We start from the raw sequence: 26,010 nt of genomic DNA on the forward strand, positions 1-26,010 counted from the left end.
TCCTCTAATATTAGGAGCAAACATGCTGAAAAGATATAACGCTAAAATGATATTCAACAATGAAGATGAATTCAAATTGAACTTCGATAAAGAAGAAACAAACCCAACCATTTCCGTAAACGCAATGATGACAGAAGAAGAGGGAAATAAAGCGTTAAAACGAATAAGAAAATACAAGGAAGTGTTTGAAGAAAAAATTGGATGTGTCAACCATTATAGACACAAAATAGAGATGAATACCGAAAAAGGATTCAAGAAACGAAGCTACCCAATACCTGAAGTACACAAACCAAAAGTCAAAGAACTCATAACTGAGTGGGAAATGCAAGGAATCATAAAAAAAGCACCCACACAATACATTAACCCATTAGTCGCCGTAACTAAAAAATCAGGTGAATTAAGAATATGTTTGGACGCAAGGGAGCTAAATAAAAACATGAAAAATGATCACGCCCAACCGCCAACCATCGATGAAATTTTTTCCAAAATTGGAAACAGAAAATACTATACAACGCTGGATATAACTAAAGCTTTCTGGCAAATTCCGCTAGAAAAAGAAAGCTACAAATACACAGGATTTCTATTCAATAACCAATCCTATGTATTCAAGAGACTACCTTTCGGCTTGAAGACAGCCGGAGCTTCATTCACCAGAGCAATGAACAAAGCAATCGAAGACGAAAACTTAGACTTCATCATAATCTATTTGGATGACGTGCTAATAGCATCCAACAGCCTGGAAGAACATCTGCAACATATCAACTACATATTAGAGAAACTAGAAAGAGTCGGATTTAAGTTAAATAAAGAGAAATGTCAATTCATAAAAAATGAAATACGTTTTCTGGGACACACCTTTAACCAAATAACAGCTGACATCAAAGAAGAAACCAAAAATGCAATTAAAAATTTTTTCAGACCTACAAATAAAAAAGGAATACAATCTTTCCTAGGACTAATAAACTGGGATAGAAGATTTATAAAAAATCTAGCAAGAAAAACTAAACCACTCGAACAATTACTGAAAAAAGAAAGAAAATTCTCGTGGGGAGAGGAACAACAACGCGTATTCAACGAAATCAAACAAGAATTTGATGATGCACCTATACTCTACCTTATAAAACCAAACATGAAGTTCGGAGTGTATGTCGATGCCTCGAAATTAGGACTCGGAGCAAGACTATACCAATATGCCGAAAACAACGAAAAAACCAAATATACAATAGCTTACGCAAGCAGAAGCTTAAAAAATACAGAAAAAAACTATACCATCACGGAACTAGAATGCCTAGCGCTCGTATTTGCGCTTAAAAAATGGCACATTCTACTAATGGGACGAGCAATCAAAGTACACACGGACCACTACAATTTGTAAGCTCATGTGCAAATTCTAGTGAGAGAATAGCAAGATGGCTAGCATTCCTACAAGAATTTGACCTGAAAATTGAACATATTGCAGGAAAAGAAAATATAATAGCTGATACGTTATCACGAAAACGTCAAACGGGAGTTATTACAAAGATAACAGCGATCTCAAAATTTGCCAAATTATATGACATGATGATGCAAACGACACCCGAAGATGGATAGAAACAGTAAAAAAAGCACAAACCGAAGATGAAGTATGGAAAGCATCACTAGAAGATGATGGACAAGATTACCATGAAAGAGATGAAATGATAAGAATTAATAGAGGAAGCGAAGAAAGAATAATAGTTCCCCAAAAAGTTGCTTGGAATCTAGTTGAACAAATACACAAATTCCTAGTACACTTTGGAACCGACAAAACAAAGGAATTCACCAAAAGGTTTTTCAAAATCGAAAATCTCGAAAGAATAGTAAAAGACGTAGTAGCGTCATGCCGAACATGTATAGCAACAAAATATTACACACGACCGGTAAAAGGAAAAGAATTTTATGACTTACCTCAAGACAAAAACAAAGTCGTATCATTAGACTTGTTTGGTCCACTACCAATCACACGAAGAAACAACAAATACATACTCGTGCTAATGGACCAATTTACCAAGCTAACAAAACTATACCCACTAAAAAACCAAGAATCCAAAACAGTGCAAAAAGCATTAGAATGCGGATATTTTGTTGAAATGCCAATCCCGGAAGTAATATTAACTGACAACGACGGACAATTTATCACAAGAAAATGGGAAAGATTCGCAGAACATATTGGATTCGGAACTAGAAAAACATCACCACATAATCCTAACTCTAATCCAGTCGAAAGAGTAATGCGAGAAATAGGAAGAGTAATTAGAACATACTTCCACAATAAACATACACAATGGGACAAAATCATTGAAAGACTAGAAGAAACTATCAACAATACAGAACACTTTAGTACAGGTGATATACCTATCAAAATGTATCCAGAACTAGAATCAAAACTAAGAATAGATGCCATTTTTTTCACAGGAAGAGGAGGAAATAGATTTAGAAGAAAGAAAAAGAAAAATAAATGAACACTTACAAAGATAAGCAGAAATAAGAAAACGTCAAGCAGACAAACACGAGACAGCAAAAGGATATCAAAAAGGAGATCTCGTTTGGATTAGATTACATAAAAAATCAAGTGCAGCAAGAAAACTCATGAAGAAATTGCACCTATTGTACGATGGACCATATAAAGTAAATTCAATAATAAGAAGAAATGCATATATCATCGAAGACCTAGACGGACAAATAATGGGAACATTTAATGTTAGACAATTAAGACCACATAGAGAGCCAAAATTAAAAGATATAGGCACAAGTAACAACGAAAATGAAAAAAATGAAAATATAATTGGAACAATCAATATGATTCAAATGGAAAAAAATGGAAAAATTACCGAACAAACAATAAAAGAAGAAAACCAATATTACTTGTCAGTTAAACAAAAACAACCAAGAAAAAGAAACCTGAAGAAAAAAGAAGGGGGCAAAGAAAATCAGCCCAACACAAAATCTGAAATCAAGAAAAAAGTAGACAACAAAAATACTTACCATAAGAGATGAAGAGACACATAAAGATCCCAAATCCACAAACAGTCATCTGGAAAAAGAAAAGAAAAAATTATACACAGAAGAAATAAAAGCAAAAAAATATTATACTTACCTACAAAATAATCCAAAAAAGCAGAAAACACAGTCGAAAAAAGAAAACAACGGCATAGAAATTAGAACAGAATTTCAACCAAAAACGATTTGCATATTTACAAAAGCTGCGAATCTAAACGAAAGGAATAAAGAAACAACAAACGAATTTACATTGCAAAGAAATAACAAAAATTACATATATACAACGAAACACCCATAACATACAATCACAGAGACAAATCACATAGAAAAATAATATTAGAAGACATACAAGAACAAATAACCAATAGAGAAAAATATGACATAATAAAAGAAATAATTGAAGGTAATAAAAACATATCCCAAAAGACGCACAATACTACTAAAGAGGGCACTAGTGCAGCGGGGATAAGAAAGGGAGAACCGAGCGAACGAACAGCAGTACTACGTAACAAAGCGGACAGAGCGCATGCAAACAAAGCAATACGCAATACAAGCAACATGAACCGACAAGAAGAAATAGTGAATTACATTCAAGACTTGTCAAGACAAGAAAAAGAATTATACCAGAAAATTGATCAGTTATTTAAAAAAAGAAATAAAACATTACAAAAAATAAAAAGAAAGAAAAACAGAATTCAAAGTTTGAAAAATATAATCAAGCAACTACAAGAAACGCCGATCATAGAAAGCGAGAGTGATGGAGACGAAAAGATGGCAAGAACAGTTAATAAAATGAATGCCGCAAATACAAACACAATAAACATCGTGGATAACTTCAAAATAACAAGTCTAGACGAAAAAATAGAAATGGACGTCATGCTAAACGTACACGTTAATTCCGAAAATTCAGTCGAACAACTCAGAAGAAAACCTTTCAAAATCATGATTAACGTCAATCCAGACGGCGCATCTAAAGAAATAGAAGCAGACTGGAAATTCAAAATAACTAACTATACCGTAAAAATACCTATCGTAGAAAACGAAGAACCACTTCTAGAAAAAAACAAAGAAAATCGAAAGAGGAATGAAGAAGAACAAGAAATAGAAATACCACAAAATCAAGGAAATATACAGGAGACAGAAACAGAATCAGAAAATGAAAGTAGCAATACAAGTAAAGAAAACGAAACGCAACAAGTAAAAGAAAATATAATAGAAAACGATCAAAAAACGAACGCAAAGCGAGAAAGAAAGAAACAAGAAGGAGAGATAGAGAAAAACAAAATTGCAGAAGAAAATAAAGAAAACGAGAAACCAACACCGGCCAAAGAAAAGAAAGAAAAACCAAAAATCATAAACATGGAAATAGTAAAACAATTACCAAGAGAATTAAAAGAAATATTAAAAGATACACAAAACCATCCCATAAAAACAACGAAAAGAAAGAGAAGCGAGAACAACATATCCTACAAAGACCTATCATTGGAAGAATCAGATGAAAAAAAATATAGATTCAAAAAGTCAAAGAAAAGACTATATTGGAGAAAAGTAAAGAAAATAGAAAAAAGATTAGAAAGGGGAGACATCATTAATTCGTCATCAGAATCGGAAGTAGAATCACTGATTCGGGAGATATATAAACCTCCCAGAATGAGTGAGAAAGGGGGTATGCAACCGACGGCATACCTGGCTGCTGATCCTGATGACGAGGAGAGGCGGAAGGTGCAACCGATGACATGCCAGGCTGCTAATCCGAACGACAAGCCAGAACGGATGCAGAAGGTGACGCAGCGGACCATCAAAGCGCATGACGAGGAGCCAAAGCCGGGACCGAGCACTGGACCATAGGAAACCTGAAAAGTAAACAAACATTAGTTATACAAACAAAAATATAAAACCTATCGAATAGCAAAATTAGATTTAAAAAAAAGAAAGGGGTAATAAATAAAATACAACAAAAAGATATTAATACATACTCACAAAATGTAGGAATAAGATTGAAATTAGCATTAGGATTAATTAATAAAAATAAAAGATTAAATATAGGAAATAACATAGTTGTAAGCATCTTAAAAGCACAGTCTTAAAACCAAAACATGTGCAGACATTAGTGATTACATTACTGTGTTTTTCCTATTTAATCTCCAACATAACATTTTTAGTTTATATATTTACAGGATAATCTTTTGTATTATATATACATACTGTTTAAAGTCTAATAGCTAAAATAAATGTTATTAATATTTATTAATGTTATCAAATCAACACATTCTATTTATATATAAACATTAAAAATAATCATAAAAAAAAAAAAAATTTAGAATATAAGTTAGTAATAAGACTAAGGGGAGGATGCGCGATGGGAGGAACTGACCCGGACTACCGGAACAGTCATTGGCTGCAGCCTTCACGGAAGGGAAGACGAGCGTCATTGGCCAAAGGAATCATGGAGGGGCGACGGCTTATAAAAGACGGACGGCAGCAGTCGAAGGGGCTTTTTGCTTCTTGTTTTTCGGAAGAGTGTTCTGAAAACAAGTAGAGCCGAACGCGGGACCTTAAATTCTGTGAACATGCATAGTCATGTCGGGAAACCTTTTGTAAGAAACAGTTATATATATAACGTGCAATATATGTGCTAAACTCAGAACACCGCTAAAATAAAATAATTTATGAATTATTTTACCAAACATAAACTGTGTCAAGTTTTTTACAACCGACGCACCCTATCGAGCGAAACGTAAAAGAAAGCGCCATATGGGATATGGATGGACCACTGGGCAATCCACAACAGTCGGGTTGAAGCGGACATAAGGAACGTCCATGCGGAAAACCTTGTTGTTTAGGAAAACAACTGGCGACCGGAAAGTTAACACGAAAGCATCGCAGTCTGGGACCGGCAGGTGAGTGGTTTTCTCGCGAGATCCACAGTCCGGTTACATACTGTCGCTCCACTCGTCGAGCATTCTCCCTATTGCATGATACTGTTAACCTGAAAATAACCACAAGTTCAACTGATACATATATATATATCTTAATTATTATTTAAGCCCATTTTATACTTATCTGAAAACAATTCGGTCTTCCATTAATATATTTTTATCCCATCTACCGCGCGCCTCTCGCAGGGCGTCGTACTGCTCCTATCCTTCTGAGCGCCTCCGAAAGGGCGAGCTATCCTTGACTTTAGCTCCTTATCTGTACCCATCTCTCGGAGAGCGCCTCAATAAGGGTGAACTTCTATCTATCCACAAGGTCACGCCTCTCTCAGGGCGATACGCACATCCATCTTAACCTGTAATTAATGAAAGATAGAATCAATTAACGCTATCTAAGAATTAATAGGAATAACGGTAGAAAGGCAAATCACAAACGCGCAATAAAGCTCAACCAAAATACCTGTATAATAATTATACAGAAAAATAAACATATTTACATAATTTGAAACGTTAGCGTTATTTTCTTATCACAAACAGTAACATAGTAAATAAGAGATAGAATTTTATTACTCACATTTCCTTCAAGTAGAATAATACCGGCACCGAGACCGAAGCGTGCGTATTAATTTACATTCATAATGATTATGTCGTCCTGATACGTCGCATTGTCCTCATTAGTCCTGACCACGCGTGTTTTACCGCTCGGCCCGCGAGCCAGGCTTATTATCGCGTAGAGTAGAGTAACGCAAGAACGCGTCAAAAATCTCCCATCAGTCACACCGACCTTCCCGCGGGGCTCAGCGCGTTTCCCGGCTCGTTCCTTTGCAAGTTGTTATTATACTCGCGTTTCCGACATTCTTCGATTTCGTGGCCGCTGTTCTTGCAGTAACGGCACCATTTGTTGGGACGGTCGGTATGGCGAATAGGAGCGTTCGTATTAACATTCGTGTTATTATACGTTTGTCGTCTATCGTTGTATGTTGGGCGCTCCTCTCTCTCTCGCGTTACGGGGGGTCTGACTGGATTGCTACGTAGCGTATTATTCAAGTAGCGATCGCGAAAATAAGTTTCGTTGCGGGGTGCTGTCTGGGGCTATATACGACGAGTGTGTTCGTTACGCGACGGTTCTGGTTCGCGGCAATCACGCGTCTTATATCGGTCCCGATCCAGCTCTTCTCTTTTTGCGAGCTCTTTTGCCTTAGCAAATGCCTCGGACGGGACGGAGTAGAGGCGTCTATCCATTTGTAATCTATATTGTAAAGGCAACCCTTCGCAGAATGAACGCGCTGTTAGTTCGTTGATTTTTAACGTCGTGTCGTCGTCTACGCGTCCTGTCACGCGGCGTTCAGCATCAAGGATCGTGGATCGGAGGTCTTTAACGCGACTGACGTAATCAAACATATGTTCTTGGGATCTTAAGTACACGGTACTGAGATTCCCTTTATATTGGTCGATAGTTTTTGCGGAGCCGAAAGCGATGTTTAATAAGTCGATCAATTGTGTAACGCTCTCGCAGGGTTCGTCCTCGACGGCATAGTAGGCGCGTCCGCGGAGTATGTTGACCAAAAGCTTGGTAATTGCGTTCCGAACTTGAAGGGATTATTTCTCTCGCGCGACGGCATGCCCGGGTAAATTGTCCTAGCGATACGTTATACCCATCGAAAGTAGGCACGGATTCTGTTGTCTCGCGAAAAGAGACCATTTTTTTTCTTGTGGAAACCTCATGGTACCACTCACCCCCGGGTAGGGGATGAGGGTTATGTGGGACTCCTTGTCCCCCATCACCGATCCACGTGTGGATCGGCTGTGGGGTCCAAGACCTACCTCACTAAAACCACAGCGGGTGCCTTCGTTGGCGCTTACGGGGGTGGCAAGGAACTGCCGAAACATTACTTCTTGCCATCCCCAGGCCTAGCCTTCTCAGGAGAGCATCTTCCCCGAAAGGAAGATACTCTCTTCCGCGAAACCATCGTGCGGTCCATCCCGGTTGCGGCGCAGGGGGACACCGCCCCCACGTCGCGCCCTCCCAAAAAGTTTTGGGAGCGGGGTCACAGCTCGAGTATTCCCGCTCGAGCCGCCACCCCCCGCTCCCAGAGCTCTTCACCCGGAGTTCCCCTCAGAAGGGGGGAACCCTCGCCGCAGGCAGTGTTGCCCCCCCACCGGCGATCTAGGGCACCGGTGAGAGTGCCGCCACCGCCGCGTCCCTTCCCGGGGGGATCACGTGCAATGGGACTCGGTATCTGAGTCCCTGTGATCCCCCCGTGCCCCCGGGCCGCGGTTCACTCCCTTTACGGGATTCGACCATCGGCCCGGGGGCATCGCCGAGGCCCTCCCCTAGGGGAGAAACTCGGCAGGGGCGAGGGCGGGCGCCGCCCGACTCCCGGCCGCAGGCTTTCGCCGCCAGCCGGGCGACACCCGCCCCCGCCCTCCTCCCAGAACTATTCCGCCCTCATGGGCCTCCCTCACTCGCTGGGCGAGAGGGGCACGGCGCCCCTCGCTCAACTACTCCGTCCTTACGGGCCTCCTCCTCCTCTTTCTTCCTCGAGCGAGGGGGGCACAGCGCCCCCCACCGCCCGACCACCCTCCTAATCCACCCCATCGGGTGGGCGTCTTCTCGTCCGGCGACGAGGGGGTCCGCCTCCGCGTCCCCGCCTCGGCGGGCCGCCCCCGCCGCCGCCCCTTCTACCTCGGGCACCGTCTCTTCTCGCACCCTCTCGGCCCTTCCTCGCCGGGGCGCCCAGGTGGGGTCGTCCCTTTCTTCGCGGGATTCGGGGGTAAGCGTTTGCCTACCCCGTCACCCCCGTCTCTGCCGCTCCCTCTCTGCCTCCTCCTGCTGCGTCATAACCTTGAAGTAGAAGGAGGAGACCGCCTTCCATTTCCCCTCATCTTCGAGCATCTGCCCAACCACATTGGGCAGATGCAGATCATTCCCTATACATTGGACCAGGACTCCGCGCTCTTCTGCCCAAGCAGAATTCCAAATTATGTTGCGCGGAGTCCTGGTCCTCATCGCAGTGGTGGCATTGCGCCGCGCGTTCCCTTGCTATTTTGCACAGGTATTCACCGAAGCATCCGTGCCCGGTGAACACCTGAGTCATGTGGAACGATGTCCCGCCGTGAGACTTATTCATCCACTCTTCCAATTTCGGTCTCACGGCCCCGACGACCCTGTGCCCCGAATTTGTGTGGGGCACAGTTGACAGGTACTCGTTGAATTTCCCTGTCATCCTTCGTCGGGTCTGGAGCCTCAAAGTGCCCTTAACCCTAGCCGTCATATGCACTCCCCACCCACGGAGCTCGCGCTGCCGCCGGTAAACTCCAGCGTACATGTCAGCGACGAGCTCCATGGGTGGCATGCCAGCCAGGGCTATGGCCGCCGCGTGCGACACGGTTCTATATCCGCGGACGACGCGGATGGCCACCCTTCGCTGGACACGCCTTAGCGTGTCCTTAATGTGCTTGGTGGCCATCGCGGCGCCCACCCAGACTGGCGCTGCGTACAGCGCCACGGAGTTCACCGTGTTCGCATAGAGGCGGCGCACCCGATCATCTGGCCCTCCCAGATTTGGTAGCAGACGGCTCAACGCCGTCGCCACCTTGTCTACCTTCACTGCCAGATGATCGAAGTGGTCTCTGAAGCTCCAGGTTCCGTTGTGACCGGACGATGGGTCTTGAGAGTTCGGGAGTTATGTTGTTTAGGTAGTTTTCCTACCTTTAACACGGTCGCCAGTCCGTTTCTCTACACCACGGACAAGATCTCTGGATCCCCAGAATGAGAACCCCTTCACCAGATGAGTACCGCTGCTGCGTAGTCTACCTGGTCCACAGAGAAAACCTCTGGATCCCCAGGATGAGAACCCCTTCTACAGATGAGCACCTTTACTGCTTCACTGCTCGCGACTATTGCGTAGCTTCCTTTGTCAGAGACAAAGGCACAAGATGACGTCATCCAACTGTCACCTTTGTTCGTTATATGCAATGTCGCAACACTCGCGTCACACACTTTGTTAATAATTAATCGTATTAATTATTGTTTCAGGATCCACCAGGATGTGGCGGCTTCCAGTCTATGCGTCAGGGCCTGTCCAGTTGTTACCGAAGACGTCACCACGCACAGGATTTCGTTTATGGATAAATGAACGAGCACTCGATTTTATATTATAAATATAAAAATATTTATTTAAAATTAATATAAAATAATTCTCTCCCTTCACATCCAAAACAAAATAAAATATTCTTCACGCACAATACAAAATAAAATCTCTTTGGTTAAAATTGCACGACTTGACTCATGCGTCTTTCCGCGTCGGTGGTCGCGAGAGCAAGAGCCTGGTATCCTCTCCCGGCTCTCCCTATATAGCCGAGCCCCCACTCCGCATGTTCGAGAGCTCCTTGCGCCTGCGCCTCCTACAATCACGCATACGCGTCTTAAACTCTAGATACATATTATATCGTTTGCGCTTATTATATCTAACCGCTTCAATAAACGCTTAATTGTACCGCAATTAATAATAATTAATAATTAAATAAAAACTAAATATAATATGGTTATCTCCGCAATGGTAAGTACCATTGATGGTAAGTTCGAGTGTCGGTAGACTTACCGACTGTGCTCGGTCAGTAAGTCGGTAAGTCTTTTTTGTGTTCACTTTACAGTCGGTCACTTATCGTCCGTCGGTAAGTGGTCAGGCTCGACGTGTAAAGTCTTTTTCCTCGGGTCGGTTAATTACCGACCGTCGGCTGTCGGTAACTGTTTATCTATCACTTAGTTACCTCAGAAGAAGTCCGCAGCGGCTGACCTCTTTCCCAGGTCCCGGATCTGGTCTGTCGGGACCCCTTCGGCCGTCTTCACCTCCGTAGACGGGCTTGGCGGATGTTTCTCTGGATTTGCCGGCTCCCTGCTGGTCGTAGCTGTGGCCATCCTTCTCAGCCTAACTTCCGGCTGCACCGTCCAGCAGAAGTCCCAGGTATTTGATGTTGGGACCCAGCCGGATGGGGACACCATCCACTTGGACATGGGCCGTCGGAGGTCCTCCACGGGTTCCATCGTGGAAGAAGGCCACCTCTGTTTTTCGAGGGGCCACTCCGAGACCCATGCTCTTTATTGAACGCACGGCACGTGCCACTGCCATCTCTGCCAGAATTTTGGCTTCCCCCCAGTCTTTTCCCCCGGCCAGTATTAGTGTGTCGTCTGCATAGCAGATGACCTTAGAGCCGGGGGGGAGGGCCGACCTTAAGACGCGGTCCCACAACAGGAGGCTCAAAACTGACCCCTGTGGGACCCCGCAGTACACCTCCCTCAGGCAATGGGTACCGCTCTTGTCGCGGTACCCCAGGCCGCTACTTTGAAAGTAGGACCCGATAATCCCCACGAGATAGTCAGGGACGCGATGGTACTCCATCGCGTCCATGACCCTTCCCCAGGGGAGGGTGTTGAAAGCGTTGACTATGTCCAACGAGACAGCCACCAACACCCCCCCACTTCAGTCACGGATTCCACGAAGGACCCGACTTTAAGAATTGCATCTGTCGTCGAGCGTCCCTCGCGGAATCCGAACTGGTCCTCGTGGAGGTCGGGCCCCACTTCCCTAAGATGCCGGACGAGGCGGTTGGCTATAATTCTCTCCAATAACTTACCCGCCTCGTCCAGCAAACATATGGGCCTGTATGCCGAGGGAGTTCCCGCAGGCCTGCCCCCCTTTGGGATGAGGACCAAGTTGGCTCTCTCCCAGATTGGGGGGAAGTAACCTTCCCGAAGGCACCTTGAGAAAAGATGCCGCATGTATCCGGATAGGATGTCCAGAGCAATAACCGAGACCCTGCCGGGAACGCCGTCTGGGCCGGGGGCTTTATTTCCCCTTGCCCTCAGCCTTTTGGCGATCCCGGCAATCTCGTCCCCTGTTACCTCGAGGTCCTCGCTTCACCCGATGGGCCCCCTTGAATGTTGGAATTCTTCGGGAGCCCGCGGGAATAGCGTTGATACTATTTCCTCGAGGACCTGAGGATCCAGGGACTCCGTCACTGAGGGCGCCCAATGTCTTAGCTTGTTCATTACAAGCCTATATGGGCGCCCCCATGGGTCTGAGTTCAGGGAGAGCAACTGCTCATCCCACGCTCCAGACTTGGCCCGCCGTATCGCCGAGCTGAGCTCGTACTTAGCATGTCTGTACAGCTCATGCGTCTCGGCGATTTTCTCGGCGTTGCCGTGGAGCCGAAAGTCCAGCTAACACGGATGCAGGCCGAGGTCTTTAAGATCCCAAAGAGGAAGCCGGAAATAATAACCATCGGGCAACAACCAGACAAGGAGACAACAGGCCAGCAACAGCAGCGAAGGACCAAGAAAAGAGGTCAGCCGCTGCAGACTTATTCTAAGGTAATGATAACTGACAAGCAGTTACCGACAGCCGACAGTCGGTAAGTAACCGACCCGGGGCAAGACACTTAACTCCTCGGAACTTAGCAGTTACCGACGAAGGGCAACTTACCGACTGAGAGTGCTCACAGTGACAAGACAAATCAGTTACCGACCGAGCACAGTCGGTAACCTTACCCACATACGAACTTACCATCAATGGTACTTACCATTGAGGACATAACCATTTAGTTTATAATTAATTGTTTAGTTATTATTAATTGTTGTAAGCGTTTGTGAGACTGTAGTCATTAATACCTAATAAACGAAAGACACAAATAGTCATTAAGACGCGTATGCGTTACTTTTAAAACGCGCAGGCGCAAGGAGCTCTCGACGACACAGAGTGGGGGCTCGAGGCTATATAAGAAGAGCCGAGAGAGGAGACAAGGCTCTCGCTCTTGCGACACCGGCTCGGTACGACGCATGCAGAGTCACGCGTGCAATAACAAGCAAAGTTTTATTTTATTTTGTAATGTGCGTGAATTTTATTTTTGTTTTGTGATGTGAAGGGCGAGTCTTATTTTATATTAAATAAAATAAATATTTTTATATATTTATTAATATAAATACATTGAGTGACCGTTTATTCACCCATAATCAAAATCCTGTGCGTGGTGACGTTTTCGGTGAATTCTGGACAGACCCTGACGCATAGACTGGAAGCCGTCACATCCTGGTGGATCCGGAAACAATAATTAACACGATTAATTATTGATAAAGTGTGTGACGCAAGTGTTGTATCATTACATATAACGAACAAAGGTGACAGTTGGATGACGTCATCTTGTGCCTTTGTCTCTGACAAAGGAAACTACGCAGCAGCCGCGAGCAGCGAAGCAGCAGCGGTGCTCATCTGGAGAAAGGGTTCTCATCCTGGGGATCCATAGGTCTTGTCTGTGGACAAGGTATACTACGCAGCAGCGGTACTCATCTGGAGAAGGGGTTCTCATCCTGGGGATCCAGAGGTATTGTCTGTGGTAGAGAAAAACGGACTGGCGACCGTGTTAAAGGTAGGAAAACTACCTAAACAATATAACTCCCGAACTCTCAAGACCCATCGTCCGGTCACAGCCGCGTTTCCTGCTCCTGGTGAAGCGGCGTCTGGCTTGGACTGCATTGCGGCGTAACTTCGCTATTTCTGCAGTCCACCAGTACGCCGCTCTGCGCGGCACAGACTTGGTTCGGGGCATGGCGATGATACACGCATCTTCCATAACCTCCCCGAGCCATTCCACCTGGCCATCGACACTATCCTCTGGCACATCTGTGCCAGGCCAGGTCGCCGAGAGAACGGCGGCCCTTAGCCTATCCGGGTCCAATTTCTTCAGGGCCCATCACTTCCGCGGTCGCGGCTCTGTCTCCCCTTGGGGGCGGCCAAGCACCCTCTGGCGGGTAACGTCAACCCTCATCCTAATATACAGGTGGTCGGAGACGGTCTCCTGGTCCGTCACCCGCAATTCAGATATCCTGTTGGCCGCAGTTGGGGAAGCCCACGTCAAGTCTATGACGGACTCCCCCTGCGGCTTGACGAGGGTGCTTCTCGTGCCTGTGTTTACGAGACACAGGCCGAGTGCCGCCGCCCAGTCTTCCAGGACTCTGCCCCCTCTGTGTATCGGGAGCCCCAACGCGCAGACTTCGCGTTGAAATCTCCCGCCACAATAATTGGACAGGGCAGCTTGCTTCTAACGAAGGCTGCTACCCCGTCCAACGACTGTTCGAATTGGGCAGAGTCCGTATTTGGGGACAAATAACACGCCACGACCACAATGGGCCCCCAGTCTACCACTACATAGACTGCACCTTCTCCCAACTTATCGCAGAAAGGTGAACCGTTCACCTCCCTCCATGTGATCGCGACCGAGCCGCAATCGTTAGCCGCCCAGCATGGGTGGCTGTTCGGTATTCGATACGGCTCGGACGCGATCCCAATCCCGCACTCCCACTCCAGGAGGGTTTGCATGAATAGATCCTGCGCCCCCCTAGAGTGGTTTAAATTTGCCTGGAGGAGGCTGACGTTCATAGTGATATTAGATCAGCCTCCTCCATGACGACCTCCATCGGCGGCTCCGGCACCGCGGGAGACATCCTGGCCGCTGCCCCTGCTGCTACCCTTCCCATGCCTTTTGGAGGAGCCCCCCTTGATCTCAGTTTCCTCTGAGGCTTGGGGGGCTCCGTATCCTCTACGATGTCCATTGGGACCGGTGGAGGAGGGGACTTGCTACCTCCGGTTCCTGTTCCCCTCGGGTTTTGACGGCACCGCTTGTTTTGGGGTTTGCCTTGCCACCCTTCGATTTATTCTTCTTCGGGTGGCAGGAGTCCCCGCCCACACGGTGGTTGGCCGGCAGACCCTGCTCGGCGCAGAGGGGGCACCTTGTCTGTGCGGTGCACTCGCTGACCTTATGGCCCTGTGCACCGCAGTTGTAGCAGGCTTCCCTTCTATCTGCGCCGCTTGTGCAGGCCGCCTGCACGTGATCACGCTGCAAGCAGCGGTGGCACTGCAGGGGCCTCGCTTTAAGCTCGTCCACCGGCGCAACCACCCATCCTACCTTTATTTTCCCAGCGGCAGCCACCTTACTGGCCGCCGCCAGTGGGCATTGAACCCATAGGGTTCCCATGGATTTGGGGGGAAACTTTATTTTGCCAGCCTTTACCTCTAAGGTCTGGCAGCCCCCAATCCTAGCAACTTCTGCCACCACCTCTTCTACGGTGGCGGACTCGTCCAGCCCGCGGACTCTGAGCTCTCCTTTTTTAGAGGGACGCGCGATTTTGACTCCCTCTTTATTTTGGAGTGCCTCTCGACGCTTGTCCGCAAAAAGGTCCGCCTTAGCGGCTCTGTTCTGCCCCGGAATCTCGTATACCAGGGCGCCAGTAGCCGCACGGCGGACCTTTACGTCCTTAATTTCCAACTCCTCCAAGTTGACTGCTTGGCGAGCTTGACTTACGGTCTCTGCGTATTGCCCCTCTGGGCACGTAAGAGTGACCGCGGCCGTCCGTGGGGCAGTCCTTCGTTTCCTCCCAGCTCCGGTCTTTGTGACCGCCTTCCCCTTGCCACTCTGTACCAGAGGGGGGAGGCTTGGGTTTTACCGGCCTTTGTGGGAGGATTCGCGGGCTGGGATGTATTCACCCGCTGTCCCCTCTTTTCCCTTCTGCCGATAACCTTCACCCAGGCCTCTTGGCCCTGTGAAGGTGGCTGAGTGATTTGGGGGGGGACCTCCTCGTCGGTCGATATCGCCATTTTATCCCCTTCGATCTCTGCCGCCTCGTTCCCGCTTGCAGGGAGCATCTGGTAACCGCCCTTGCGCTTTTTTGCGCTGGGCTGGCGGCTCTTCACTGGCGTCGTTGTTGGCCAGACATCGGCCAATGTGTGTGCCTAAGCGGCGTTGCCGGGCTCTTCTCTTGTGTTCCGGAGGGGCCCGCAACCCCCTCCACTTCTTCGCGCCTCAGGCACACTGAGACCTTGCGTATCTCAGTGATTTTTGGCTTGCTGGACTTGGGGCCCGGCTTGGACCTCATTGCCAACCCACCTCCCTCCTTCGTCGTCATGTCTTTAAAGGTTTGCATTTTTGTATTTCCCACTCCCTGCGGAGGCTCGACCGGCCGGCGTATCTCCAACCGGCCAGGGAACGACCCGAAACATGACCGGAATCGCCCCCCAAACCAGTGCCCCGGGAACTCCCGGGAGGCCGGCTTATGTCGCGGGCCGGGGAAGATACCGCACCCCTGGCACAGGACTCCGAGCCCCTTACTACCCCGTGAAGGGTTTGACTCCCCCACGGGGTTTCGGGGGTCCCCCGCCTCCGACAACGGGCACCTCCGCAGGTGACGCCACTCGGGGGGCCCCACGGACGCTTCGGACAGAGTCGCCGCTCCCCGGCCCTGCCCTACACGCCGTGGCGACCAGCACGTCCTCCCGCCGGTGACATCACCTGCCAGCGGGGGGACAACACCTCTCCCGACCGGCCAGGAGTACATACTCTCGCCGCTGGACCCCGCCTCGGAAACGTCCGAGCGGCCCCAGCAGCAGACCCGCGTGGCACCCTCCGGGCAATGCCCCTTGGGTAACCCCTCCGGGCAAAGCCCCTCGGGTAACCACGCGTGGCCTACTCCGCCGCCCCGGCCCGAGTTCGGAATATGTCCGAGTGGTCCGGGAACGGCAGCCCCAGGGACGCTGGGACGGGGACCCAGGCTACCCAGCCTGGAGACCCCCAACCAGCACCCTGGGGCTCTACTCTCATCGCCGGGCCCCGCCTTGGAGACGTCCGAGCGGCCCCGGCGACTGACCACCGTGACTCCCTCCGGGCAATGCCCCTCGGCTAAACCCTCCGGGCAAGGCCCCTCGGGTAGTCACGGCTGGTCCCCTCCCCCTACGGCCCCCACCGCACAAAAAGCCCCACCCCGAGACCCGGGGGGAACACCCCCGGGAATAACCCCAGAAAATATCCCCCCCAGAGACACGGAATAGCACCCCGGCGGTCGAGGCCGCAGACTGCATGGCGGGAGGGCAAGCGCCGAAGCGCCGTGCAATGCCCTCTCCTAACGGTGCCATGCCACCGGGCGTTTGAATTCCGGGACGCCATCCCTTCCCACCTACGAGCCAAAGCTCTGACGGGGAAGTGGGCCCCGTTCCCCCAGACCGTGAGAAGACTCTCACGATCCAGGAGAAACCCCCGGAAACTGGGGGAAGCCCCCCGAAACCGGGGGCAGGTGTGCCTCAAGATATGACACTGTCCACTCTTGGCACCCCTCGCAAGGCTATCCCCTTGCAAAGGGTGAGCTCCCCCACCACGCCAAGGTGGCGGACAACGGGGGAGTTCCGCTGCACTCCTGTACCAGCACGAATGAGAATCGCAAGAAATTGTTTCATGGAACTCCCAGTAATAGTGGATGACAAACCAATGTACCTGCAACCAAAGACGCGTACCATTACAAACAGAGGAACCGAAATCACATGCGATCCTCTCACTACTGCCATGTATAAAATAAAAAGACAATGGCATGTACTCACACCGAACCCAGAAGAATATAAAACAGCACCAGAGCCTATTAATCTCATTGCAATGCCATGGGGCAGAAATCTTGACGCCAACAGCATCGCTACAGCAAACTCCATCCTCGATACAGAAGAAATTACTGTCAAAGACAATGAATCAAACGAAGAATCGACTCCAGCATATATACTCAGGATCATCCTGCAAAACACAATAATATGCACTGCTGTATTACTTATATACGTGCTTGTACAAAAATTATATAAGAACAAGCATCACTCACCTGTACCGCAGCAGCCAAATAACAGCATACACGCCAGAACACACCCTGGACATATAATTATCGACTCTTACGATGCAGAAGCTCCAGAAGCATCCTCTCACAGCAACTGTAAAAGCCACATAGAAGTACTTCATCGTACACAACATTTACACAAGGAACATTTTGATCTGTCAAAGGAAATACTTAACCTCAAAACTGCTTACCGGCATCTGGAGACAAGAATAAACAAATGTACTTCCCCGATGCAAGCTGGGTTCAACAGGCTCACCGTCGCATCGTCTAAAGACCGCTGCTCTCAACTTAACGAGGGGGGGTGTTACGACCGTCGACTCCACTTGACGTCCACCGCCACTCGTCACGCAAAATTTTCTTTTCTTCTTCCCGAACCACTGGCAACGCGCATGATTGTCTTATCACTTAGATATAATAATTTCATTCACCCAACGCGCACCTACAGCACACGGAATTAATTATCTTAGACAATTATCAAACGTAAACACAACGCTGCACGTAAACAGATTTAAAGAGACAGCCAGTAGCGCCCTGTCACTGCACTATCTGCTATATCAGCGCCGCCGCAATAATGCACAGCTGTACGATTCTCTACTGAGATCTCGAAACTCTCTCTCTCGCGCGGGAAATCCAAAACCGCTTAAGGAACATTTACGTTCCGCGTTTCCTTTTTAACAATATTTAATTGTAAATATATATATATATATTAAGAGAATCAATTATGTTAAATTAAGATAATTCTAAGAATTATATTATGTTTAATACTAACACTAGCATTAAGTCAATTGCAGGATTAAAACGTTAAAATAAAACTTGATAAGTATTAAATTAATTAAATACTAAAGTATAAAAATATATAATGAAAATATGCAATAAGCATATATTATTTTAACAAACAGTCTCACAATAGTAATATTATTATTAAATACAGATATAAGTATTATAAGCATCAAAAGGGCTATATAATTATATATACACATATGTAATTATTAATTCTATATTATATTTTGTCGAATACACTCGCGTACATACATACTCATATAAAAAGGCACGCATACGCATATATGTATATACATATATATATATATACATATATTCCCTATTAAATTCTGTAATAATAATTACATATATACATATATATGTATATCTTTTCGCAACTATATGAAAACAAGGGCACTTAAAATAACAACACCAAAACACAGGAACATTTGAAATCAACGTATTCTTTATTTACTCAATATAAAAACACTTATTGTTTGACAAATACAAATATTAAAAGAACATACATTATAAAAACAGCGATAATAACATCATGACTCAAAATAGATATACAAATGTTGCTGTGCAAATATAATAAAACGGTTATTATATTCAAACTCTCGCGAGACCCTATCATTCGGAGACACGTGGAATTATTGTAACCGCCTGTTTCCGTAATCTGGGGGTAGCCCAGAGGTATACATACGCCGCTCGCAAGGGATGATCATTATTATTCTTCTTCATTATAGCCAATATATCACTATAGTTATCATACTAGTCAAATTCATTATTATAAAAATTGTAATTCAGTCATTTAGTCATTATAAGATACAGATAGATCTGAACAAATCGGTGTATAAAATAAATATTCATTATTCTTAACTACCTACAAATTTATTCTACAAGTAACTTGCTGGAAACCTACAATCTATAGTAAGTATCAATCAAACTTATTATTATAATTATTCTCGAGCGCTACCTAACCATCTCTTAACTAATTACATTATAAATTAATTCATTATAATCAATTAACGCAACTCTTTAACTATAAAATAACCAAAGTATCGCGACGGTACTAACAATTGTTTCACGATTCAAAAATAATATATATTTAACTCGACACAGAGTTTCACTACTTTTTGCTCTTCTCTCCATAATCTTCTTCATCGACTGTATAGTAGTAAAACTACGATCCCCCATTGGCACAGGTTTTCGAATCTGTAAAATAACCACAAGCTCAGACTGATATATAAGAAAATTAATTATTACTTAAGGAATTTTTATACTTATCTAATTATAATTCTGTCTTCTATGAAAAATTCATTCAGTTACCGCGCGCCTCTCACAGGGCGTCGCACCGCTCCTATCCATTAGTGCGCCTCCGACAGGGCGAGCGATCCTTGATAATTCTTCCAGCTCTATACCCAATTCTCGGGGAGCGCCTCTACAAGGGTGAACCTCTGCCTATAGCCTCAGGGTCACGCCTCTCTCAGGGCGATAACCGCTTCCTTCTCCACCTGTAAATTAATAAAAGACAGAATTAGTTCATCTTATTGAAAATAAATAAATTATTAATAAATAAAATCAACTGATATATGTAACCTAAGCAGTCTAAGTGATAAGGTAACTGGGGAAATAATTAACGTAAACCCGCAACACTCAAGAAATTCCAAAATAACGTTAATATATATCATTATTTAACTAACCACAGGATATTAACAAATTACATAACTAAAATGGAATTTGTTGATACTCACACGTTAATTAATTGTTTACTAGCAATATGGGACGCAGAAGAAGATCTGGCCGTTCTCATCTCATAAAAAGGCTAACACGCGCGTTATATACTGGAGATTTTTCCCGTATATGCCAGACTCGTCCATTATCCGAGCAAATATAACTTTTAGTCGACCATCTAGGCAATCTCAAAGAACGGGCCGACGACTCGGAACCGGAAATATTGTTTGAATCTCTGAGACGAAAACGTCCTAGAGTTAAAAACGTCATTATTCTCCCGCGGACTTTCCGCGTTATAATTAAGCCACCCAGGGAACCGGAAGTTATAACCCTGGAATAAAATAAACATATATATATATATATATATTATTGAATATCGAGTTAGCATTATTTATTATCTCAAGCAATATTATAGTACTTAAGATTCACTAATTACATTTCCTTCCTTACGCACACATACGTAAGCATACATGTTTATGTCGTCCTGTGACGTCGCGTTCTCTTCATAAGTCCTGACCATGCGTGTTCTACCGCTCGGCCCGCGCGCCAGGCTTTCTATTGCGTACCTTCATAGGTCACGCCAGAACGCGTCAAAATCTCCCTCCAGGACGTAACAATACTCTCCTCCGCCATCGTGCGGAACCAACCCGGTTGCGGCGCAGTGGGGCACCACCCCCACGCCGCGCCCTCCCAAAAGGTTTGGGGTGGCGGGATCACGGCTCGAGTACTCTACTCTTCTTTGTATCCGGCGTAATATATCCCGGATACGTTTCCTGGCCACCGCCTCGTCCGCCCACACCGGTGACCCATATATTCACCGAATTCACTACTGCCGCATACAGTTTTCGCACCCGGTCGTCCGGTCCGCCATGATTGGGCAGCAGGCGGCTAAGTGCCGCCGCTATCCCGTCGGCCTTATCTGCCAGACGACCGAAGTGCTCGTCGAAGCGCCAAGTACCGTCCAGCCAGAGCCCCAAATATTTAATGCTTGGCCCCAGCTGGACGGGAATGCCGTCCACGATAATTTGGGCCTTTAGTGGCTTCCCCTGGGAGCCATCGTGAAAATAGATGGTCTCCATTTTATGGGGAGCCATCTTAAGGCCCAACTCCTTTATGGCACGCACCACGCAGGCCACCGCAAGGTCCGCCTTTCCTTTAGCTTCCCCCCAGTCGTTCCCCCCGGCCAGAACCATTGTGTCATCTGCGTAGCAGACGACACGGCAGCCGGGGGAAGGGCAGAACGGAGCACTTGGTCGTACGTGATGTCCCACAGCAGGGGGCCCAGTACTGACCCCTGTGGAACACTGCACGACACTTTCCTTCCGCATTGAGCACCGGTTTTATCCCGGTACTCAAGGCCACGGTCTCGGAAATAGGCCTTGATGACCTCCACGAGATATTGAGGGGCGCCGTGCTCTTCGATGGCGCCCCTCACTTTTCCCCAGGGCAGGGTGTTGAAGGCGTTGGTGATATCAAGTGATACACCAACCACCACCCTGCCTTCTTCAGTCTCGGATTCCGCGAACGAACGGACACGCAAAATCGCGTCCGTCGTAGACTTATGTTCGCGGAATCCGAACTGGTCCTCGTGGAGGTCAGGTCCCACTTCCCTCATCTGCCTGACGAGTCGGTCGGCTATGATTCGATCGAATATTTTGCCGATCTCGTCGAGCAGGCAGATGGGCCTATATGCGGAAGGCGCTCCATCTGTTCTGCCCCCTTTTGGGATAAGGATCAATTTGGCCCTACCCCAGACTGGGTGGAACTCTCCAGCCCTAAGGCAATCGGTATATAGCCGTTGCATGGGTTCCGACAAGTGCGTCATGGCGTAAAGCCAGACCCTTCCGGGAATGCCATCGGGCCCCGGGGCTTTGTTGCCCCGGGCCCTAAGCCTCTTGGCAATCCCGGCCAGCTCGGCACCGGACACTTCGTACTCCTTTTCCCACGCGACAGGTTCCCTTATGTAGAGTTCAGGAACTCTGTCGCATTGTGGGAAGAGGGTCGATAAAATGTTCTCTAACACCTCCGTGTCCAGCGCCTCCGTCACGGGGGGCGTCCATCTCCGCAGCTTCTTCATCACTGCCTTGTATGGACGCCCCCAAGGGTCGGCGTTGAGGCCCTGGAGCTGTTCGTCCCAGGGCCTCGCCTTCGACAGTCTGATGGCGGCGCTCAGAGTGCCACGAGCTGATCTGTAGCACTCGAGCGCCTCTGCCACACTCTCGTTGTCGTCGCCGAGGCCTCTCCTTCTCAGTCTTTTAAGGCGGCGTCTGACCTGGACGGAGGTGCGCCTCAAGTCGGCAATCTCCTCCGTCCACCAGTACGCCACTCTTTGCGGCCTCGGCTTGGCTCGGGGCATGGAAATGTCACAAGCGTTCTTCATGGTCTCCCCGAGCCATGCCACCTGGTCCTCTATTCCCTGCGGTGCCTCTGCACCGTACCAGGTGGCAGAGAGCATGGCTGCCACCAACCTGTCGGAATCCAATTTGGCCAGGACCCACCTTTTGGGTGGATCCCCCCCTTGGGCACGATTTAGCACCCCCGGCGGGTGACGTCAATCCCCATCCGGATATAAAGATGATCGGACAGGGTTTCCTCGTCCGTCACTCGCCAGTTTCCGATCCTGTCCGCCGCAGAGGGATACGCTCATGTTAAATCAACAAGGGATAAATCAACAGGGACTCCCCCTGCGGCCTGACGAGGGTGCTGCTCGACCCCTGATTGACAATACAGAGGCCGAGAACCGCTGCCCAATCCTCCAAGACCCTGTCTTTGCGGTTCGTTCGCCGGGAACCCCAATGCGCCGAATGGGCATTGAAGTCCCCGGCGACCACAGTTAGTTCGGGGAGTCTCCTCATTACGACGAGTGCAATCCCATCGAGGATATCCCCGAACGTGGCAGAGTCCACGCTGGGGGGATGTAACATCCAATTACCCACAGTGGGCCCCATTCAACGGCTACATACCCGCGTCCTGCACCTATCCTCTTGCATGGCTCCATCCTCCACGTGATCGCGACCGAGCCGCTATCATTTGTGGCCCAGCAGGGGTTATCCTCTGGGACACGATACGGCTCGGCCGCGATCCCTACGCCACATTTCCACTGCGCCAGGGTATGTAGGAAGAGATCCTGAGCCCTGGCGCAGTGGTTCAAATTTGTTTGGAGGAGGCCTATTTGCTTCGCCATAATAGGCGATGTTTAGGCCTCCTCCATGACCACCTCCTCGAGCTCGTTATTACAGGCTGGGGGCGCGTCTGCTCCTGCCTTCTCTTGCTCCTTGGAGGTGCCCTTTCCCCTACGTACCTGTTGGGGTTTGGGCGCCTCCACTGTCTGGCCGTCGGTGAGCCCGGGGGAGGCAAAGCCATCCCCAGAGCCTCCCTTGGCCCCTCCATTTGTTTCTCCTTTCACGCCTTGGGAAGGCCCGGGGGTGGCCACGCCATCCCCGGAGCCCCCCTTGGCTCCACCCTTCTTCGCTACTTGACCACCGCTCTTCCTGACGGCCCTGACTCCTTTCTTCGCCCGGCAGCCTTCGCTGCCGACGCGGTGTCCTGCCGGTAAACCGGCCTCGGTACACAAGACGCAACGCGCCTTATACGTGCATCCTGTGGCTTTGTGGCCGGGGGAGCCGCAGTTGTAGCAGCAGCCACTTCGGTCTATCGGGCTGCTGCACTGCTCTTTCACGTGCCCCTTTTCCAAGCAGCGGAAGCACTGTAGGGGGGGGCGTTTTAAGCGGCTCCACCCTGGCCACAATCCATCCCACCTTTATTTTTCCCGCTGCGGCCAACTTGACTGTGGCTGCAACAGGGCACTGCACCCATAGGGTGCCCATGGCCCCCTTGCTGAACCGGACCTGGCCCGTTCTAACTTCAGAGGCCTGGCACTCTCCAATCTTGGCAACCGCCACTTTCACCTCCTCGGTGGACGACTCGTCGAGTCCGTGGACCCTTATATCGCCCCTCTTGCAGGGGCGGGTCACACGGACTCCTTCCTTCTCGCTAAGCGCCTCTCTCAGTCTTCGGCAAATAGGTCGGCTTTTTGGCCCTTGTCCGCACCGGGGATTTCATACAGTATGGCCCCGGTGGCTGTTCGGCGGGCCTTTACATCCTCGATGCCCAATGCCTCGAGGTCCACTTTTTGGCGAGCCATTGTGATGGTCTCGCGATATTGGCCCTCGGGGCATGAGATTGTGACCGCCGCCGTTCGACGGATCCTTCCGGATCTCCTCGCGGCAGTCTTTGGGGCGGCCTTACCCGCAACTCTCTCCTTGTTGATAGGGGGGAGAGGTCTTTTTTGCCCCGCTGCCGCTCACAGAGGAGGTCTTTGCGGGCGCTGGTGGTGGCGCTCGATTCTTCCTCCCTTCCTTCCTCCCAACGACCTTCACCCAGTCATCCTGGGTATCCGAAGATCGCGGGAGCTGGGGAGGATTATTAGTTGAGAGATCCTTCGTTTGGGCCTTAGCCTTTGCAGGCTTGGGCCCAACCTTTTGTGGGTCACCCAGGGGGGGTTCCCACCCTTTTGGGAGTTGCCCTTGTTTTTGGCCTTCCCGGCATTGGTCTTGGCAGGGACCGGTCCCTTAGGGGACACGGTGTACTGCCGGCCAGTGTCGGAGGGGGCTTCCCCGCTCGGGAGAGGTCTCGAAGGAGGGCCTTTGGTTCTCCTCTTGAGCCCTTCCCTCGCGTCCAGTAGCTTCTGTATACGCTCAGTTAGTTGGTCGTATTCGCCCATATCCTCCTGTCTAATGCCAGGAGGATAATCCTCTAATCTCCTAACAGCCCCCTTTACGAGGGGTCTGTTGACCGGTGGTGGCGTTATACGCGGTGTAATTTCCACTGCTTCGTCTACCTCCATTTCTACTACTAATGGGGCCGGTGGGGGTTGAGGGGTACTCTCCCCTTCCTCAATGGGGGTTTCCCTACCACTTGCTGTCCCTGGAGGCGTCGCTAGGGATTTCTTTCCTTTCGCTCTACCTCCTGGCTCCATCACCCCCTGGGAGATAGCCACGTCAGTGGCAAGGACCGGGGGGTGCGAAGCAGAGGAAATCAAAGTCGGGGACAGGAGAATGTCTCCAAATGGGGTATCTACAGTGTGGATTAGATGCCCCCTCTCCGCAACAAATATGATCGTGGCCGCGGAAAGAATTCAGATAGGGTGGGGATCAGTTGGGGCACAACTCCTCGAAAGCAGGCCCCTCCAGTGCTACAAATGCCTGGAGGGGGGCCACGTTCGGGAGAGGTGCCTCAACAAAGAAGATCGGAGCCACTGCTGCTACAGGTGTAGCTCCGAGGATCATGAAGCCAAAGCCTGCAGGGAGAAGGTCCAATGTCCTATATGTAAGGACAGGAACCTCCCTGCGGGCCATAGATTGGGAGGCAAGTCATGCCCCTCGGTCCAAAAGGGGAAGAGAGGAGTTGCTCTAAATACCCTCGGCAAGAGGGCCCAGCAACCTCCCCCAGAGAGAGTGGAAAGAGAGGAGATGAGAGAGGGGACGAGAATACCCGTCCCCTCAACATCGAGTAGGGCGCCCACTCCGCTGCCGGCCGAGAGAAGAAAGGCCGACGCGGAGGAGGCCCCTGTAGGAGGTGGAGGCGGGAAGAGACGCCGCCTCAAGAGAAACTTGGAGGAAAAGAGTTCCGCCTCCGAAATGGAGACGGAACAAGCGACGGATAAGCCCTCGAGTGACGAAGATGACCTATAAAGTAATACAGGCCAATCTGAAGCACTTGAGGGCAGCCCAGGATCTCCTCCTGCACACAATGGCGCAGGAGGATTGTGGCCTGGGGATCCTCTCAGAGCCGTATAATCTCCGGGAGGGCCCCAGGACAACGAGTCTGGATGGGGTGGCAGTCATCGTTTGGCGAGATGCC

At 48.7% G+C, this 26,010-nt stretch overlaps 1 protein-coding gene across 1 annotated transcript; it reads right to left on the minus strand.

Annotated features, from left to right (window-relative positions):
* Positions 1 to 22,796: 22,796 nt before the first annotated feature.
* On the minus strand, positions 22,797 to 23,332 carry LOC145939874 (uncharacterized). Its single transcript, XM_083044503.1, has 2 exons — positions 23,112 to 23,332; positions 22,797 to 23,055 (listed from the first exon to the last, which is right to left on the minus strand). The coding sequence occupies exons 1-2, from the start codon at positions 23,330 to 23,332 to the stop codon at positions 22,797 to 22,799; spliced, it is 480 nt and encodes a 159-aa protein (XP_082900629.1).
* Between the last annotated feature and the right edge of the window lie 2,678 nt (positions 23,333 to 26,010).

The sequence above is a fragment of the Prenolepis imparis genome, unplaced genomic scaffold (assembly GCF_030444845.1).
Source record: "Prenolepis imparis isolate NDT839.2.m4 unplaced genomic scaffold, iyPreImpa1.0 SCAF_8, whole genome shotgun sequence".
NCBI lineage: Eukaryota > Metazoa > Arthropoda > Insecta > Hymenoptera > Formicidae > Prenolepis > Prenolepis imparis.

What these genes read in the sequence shown, in the direction of transcription:
- LOC145939874 (XM_083044503.1), bottom strand. Translation starts at nt 23,332, where the DNA reads ATGGCGAAGCAAATAGGCCTCCTCCAAACAAATTTGAACCACTGCGCC. An exon ending in AGGATAGGTGCAGGACGCGG is followed by an intron (nt 23,056 to 23,111) that starts GTATGTAGCCGT and finishes ACATCCCCCCAG; the next exon opens with CGTGGACTCTGCCACGTTCG.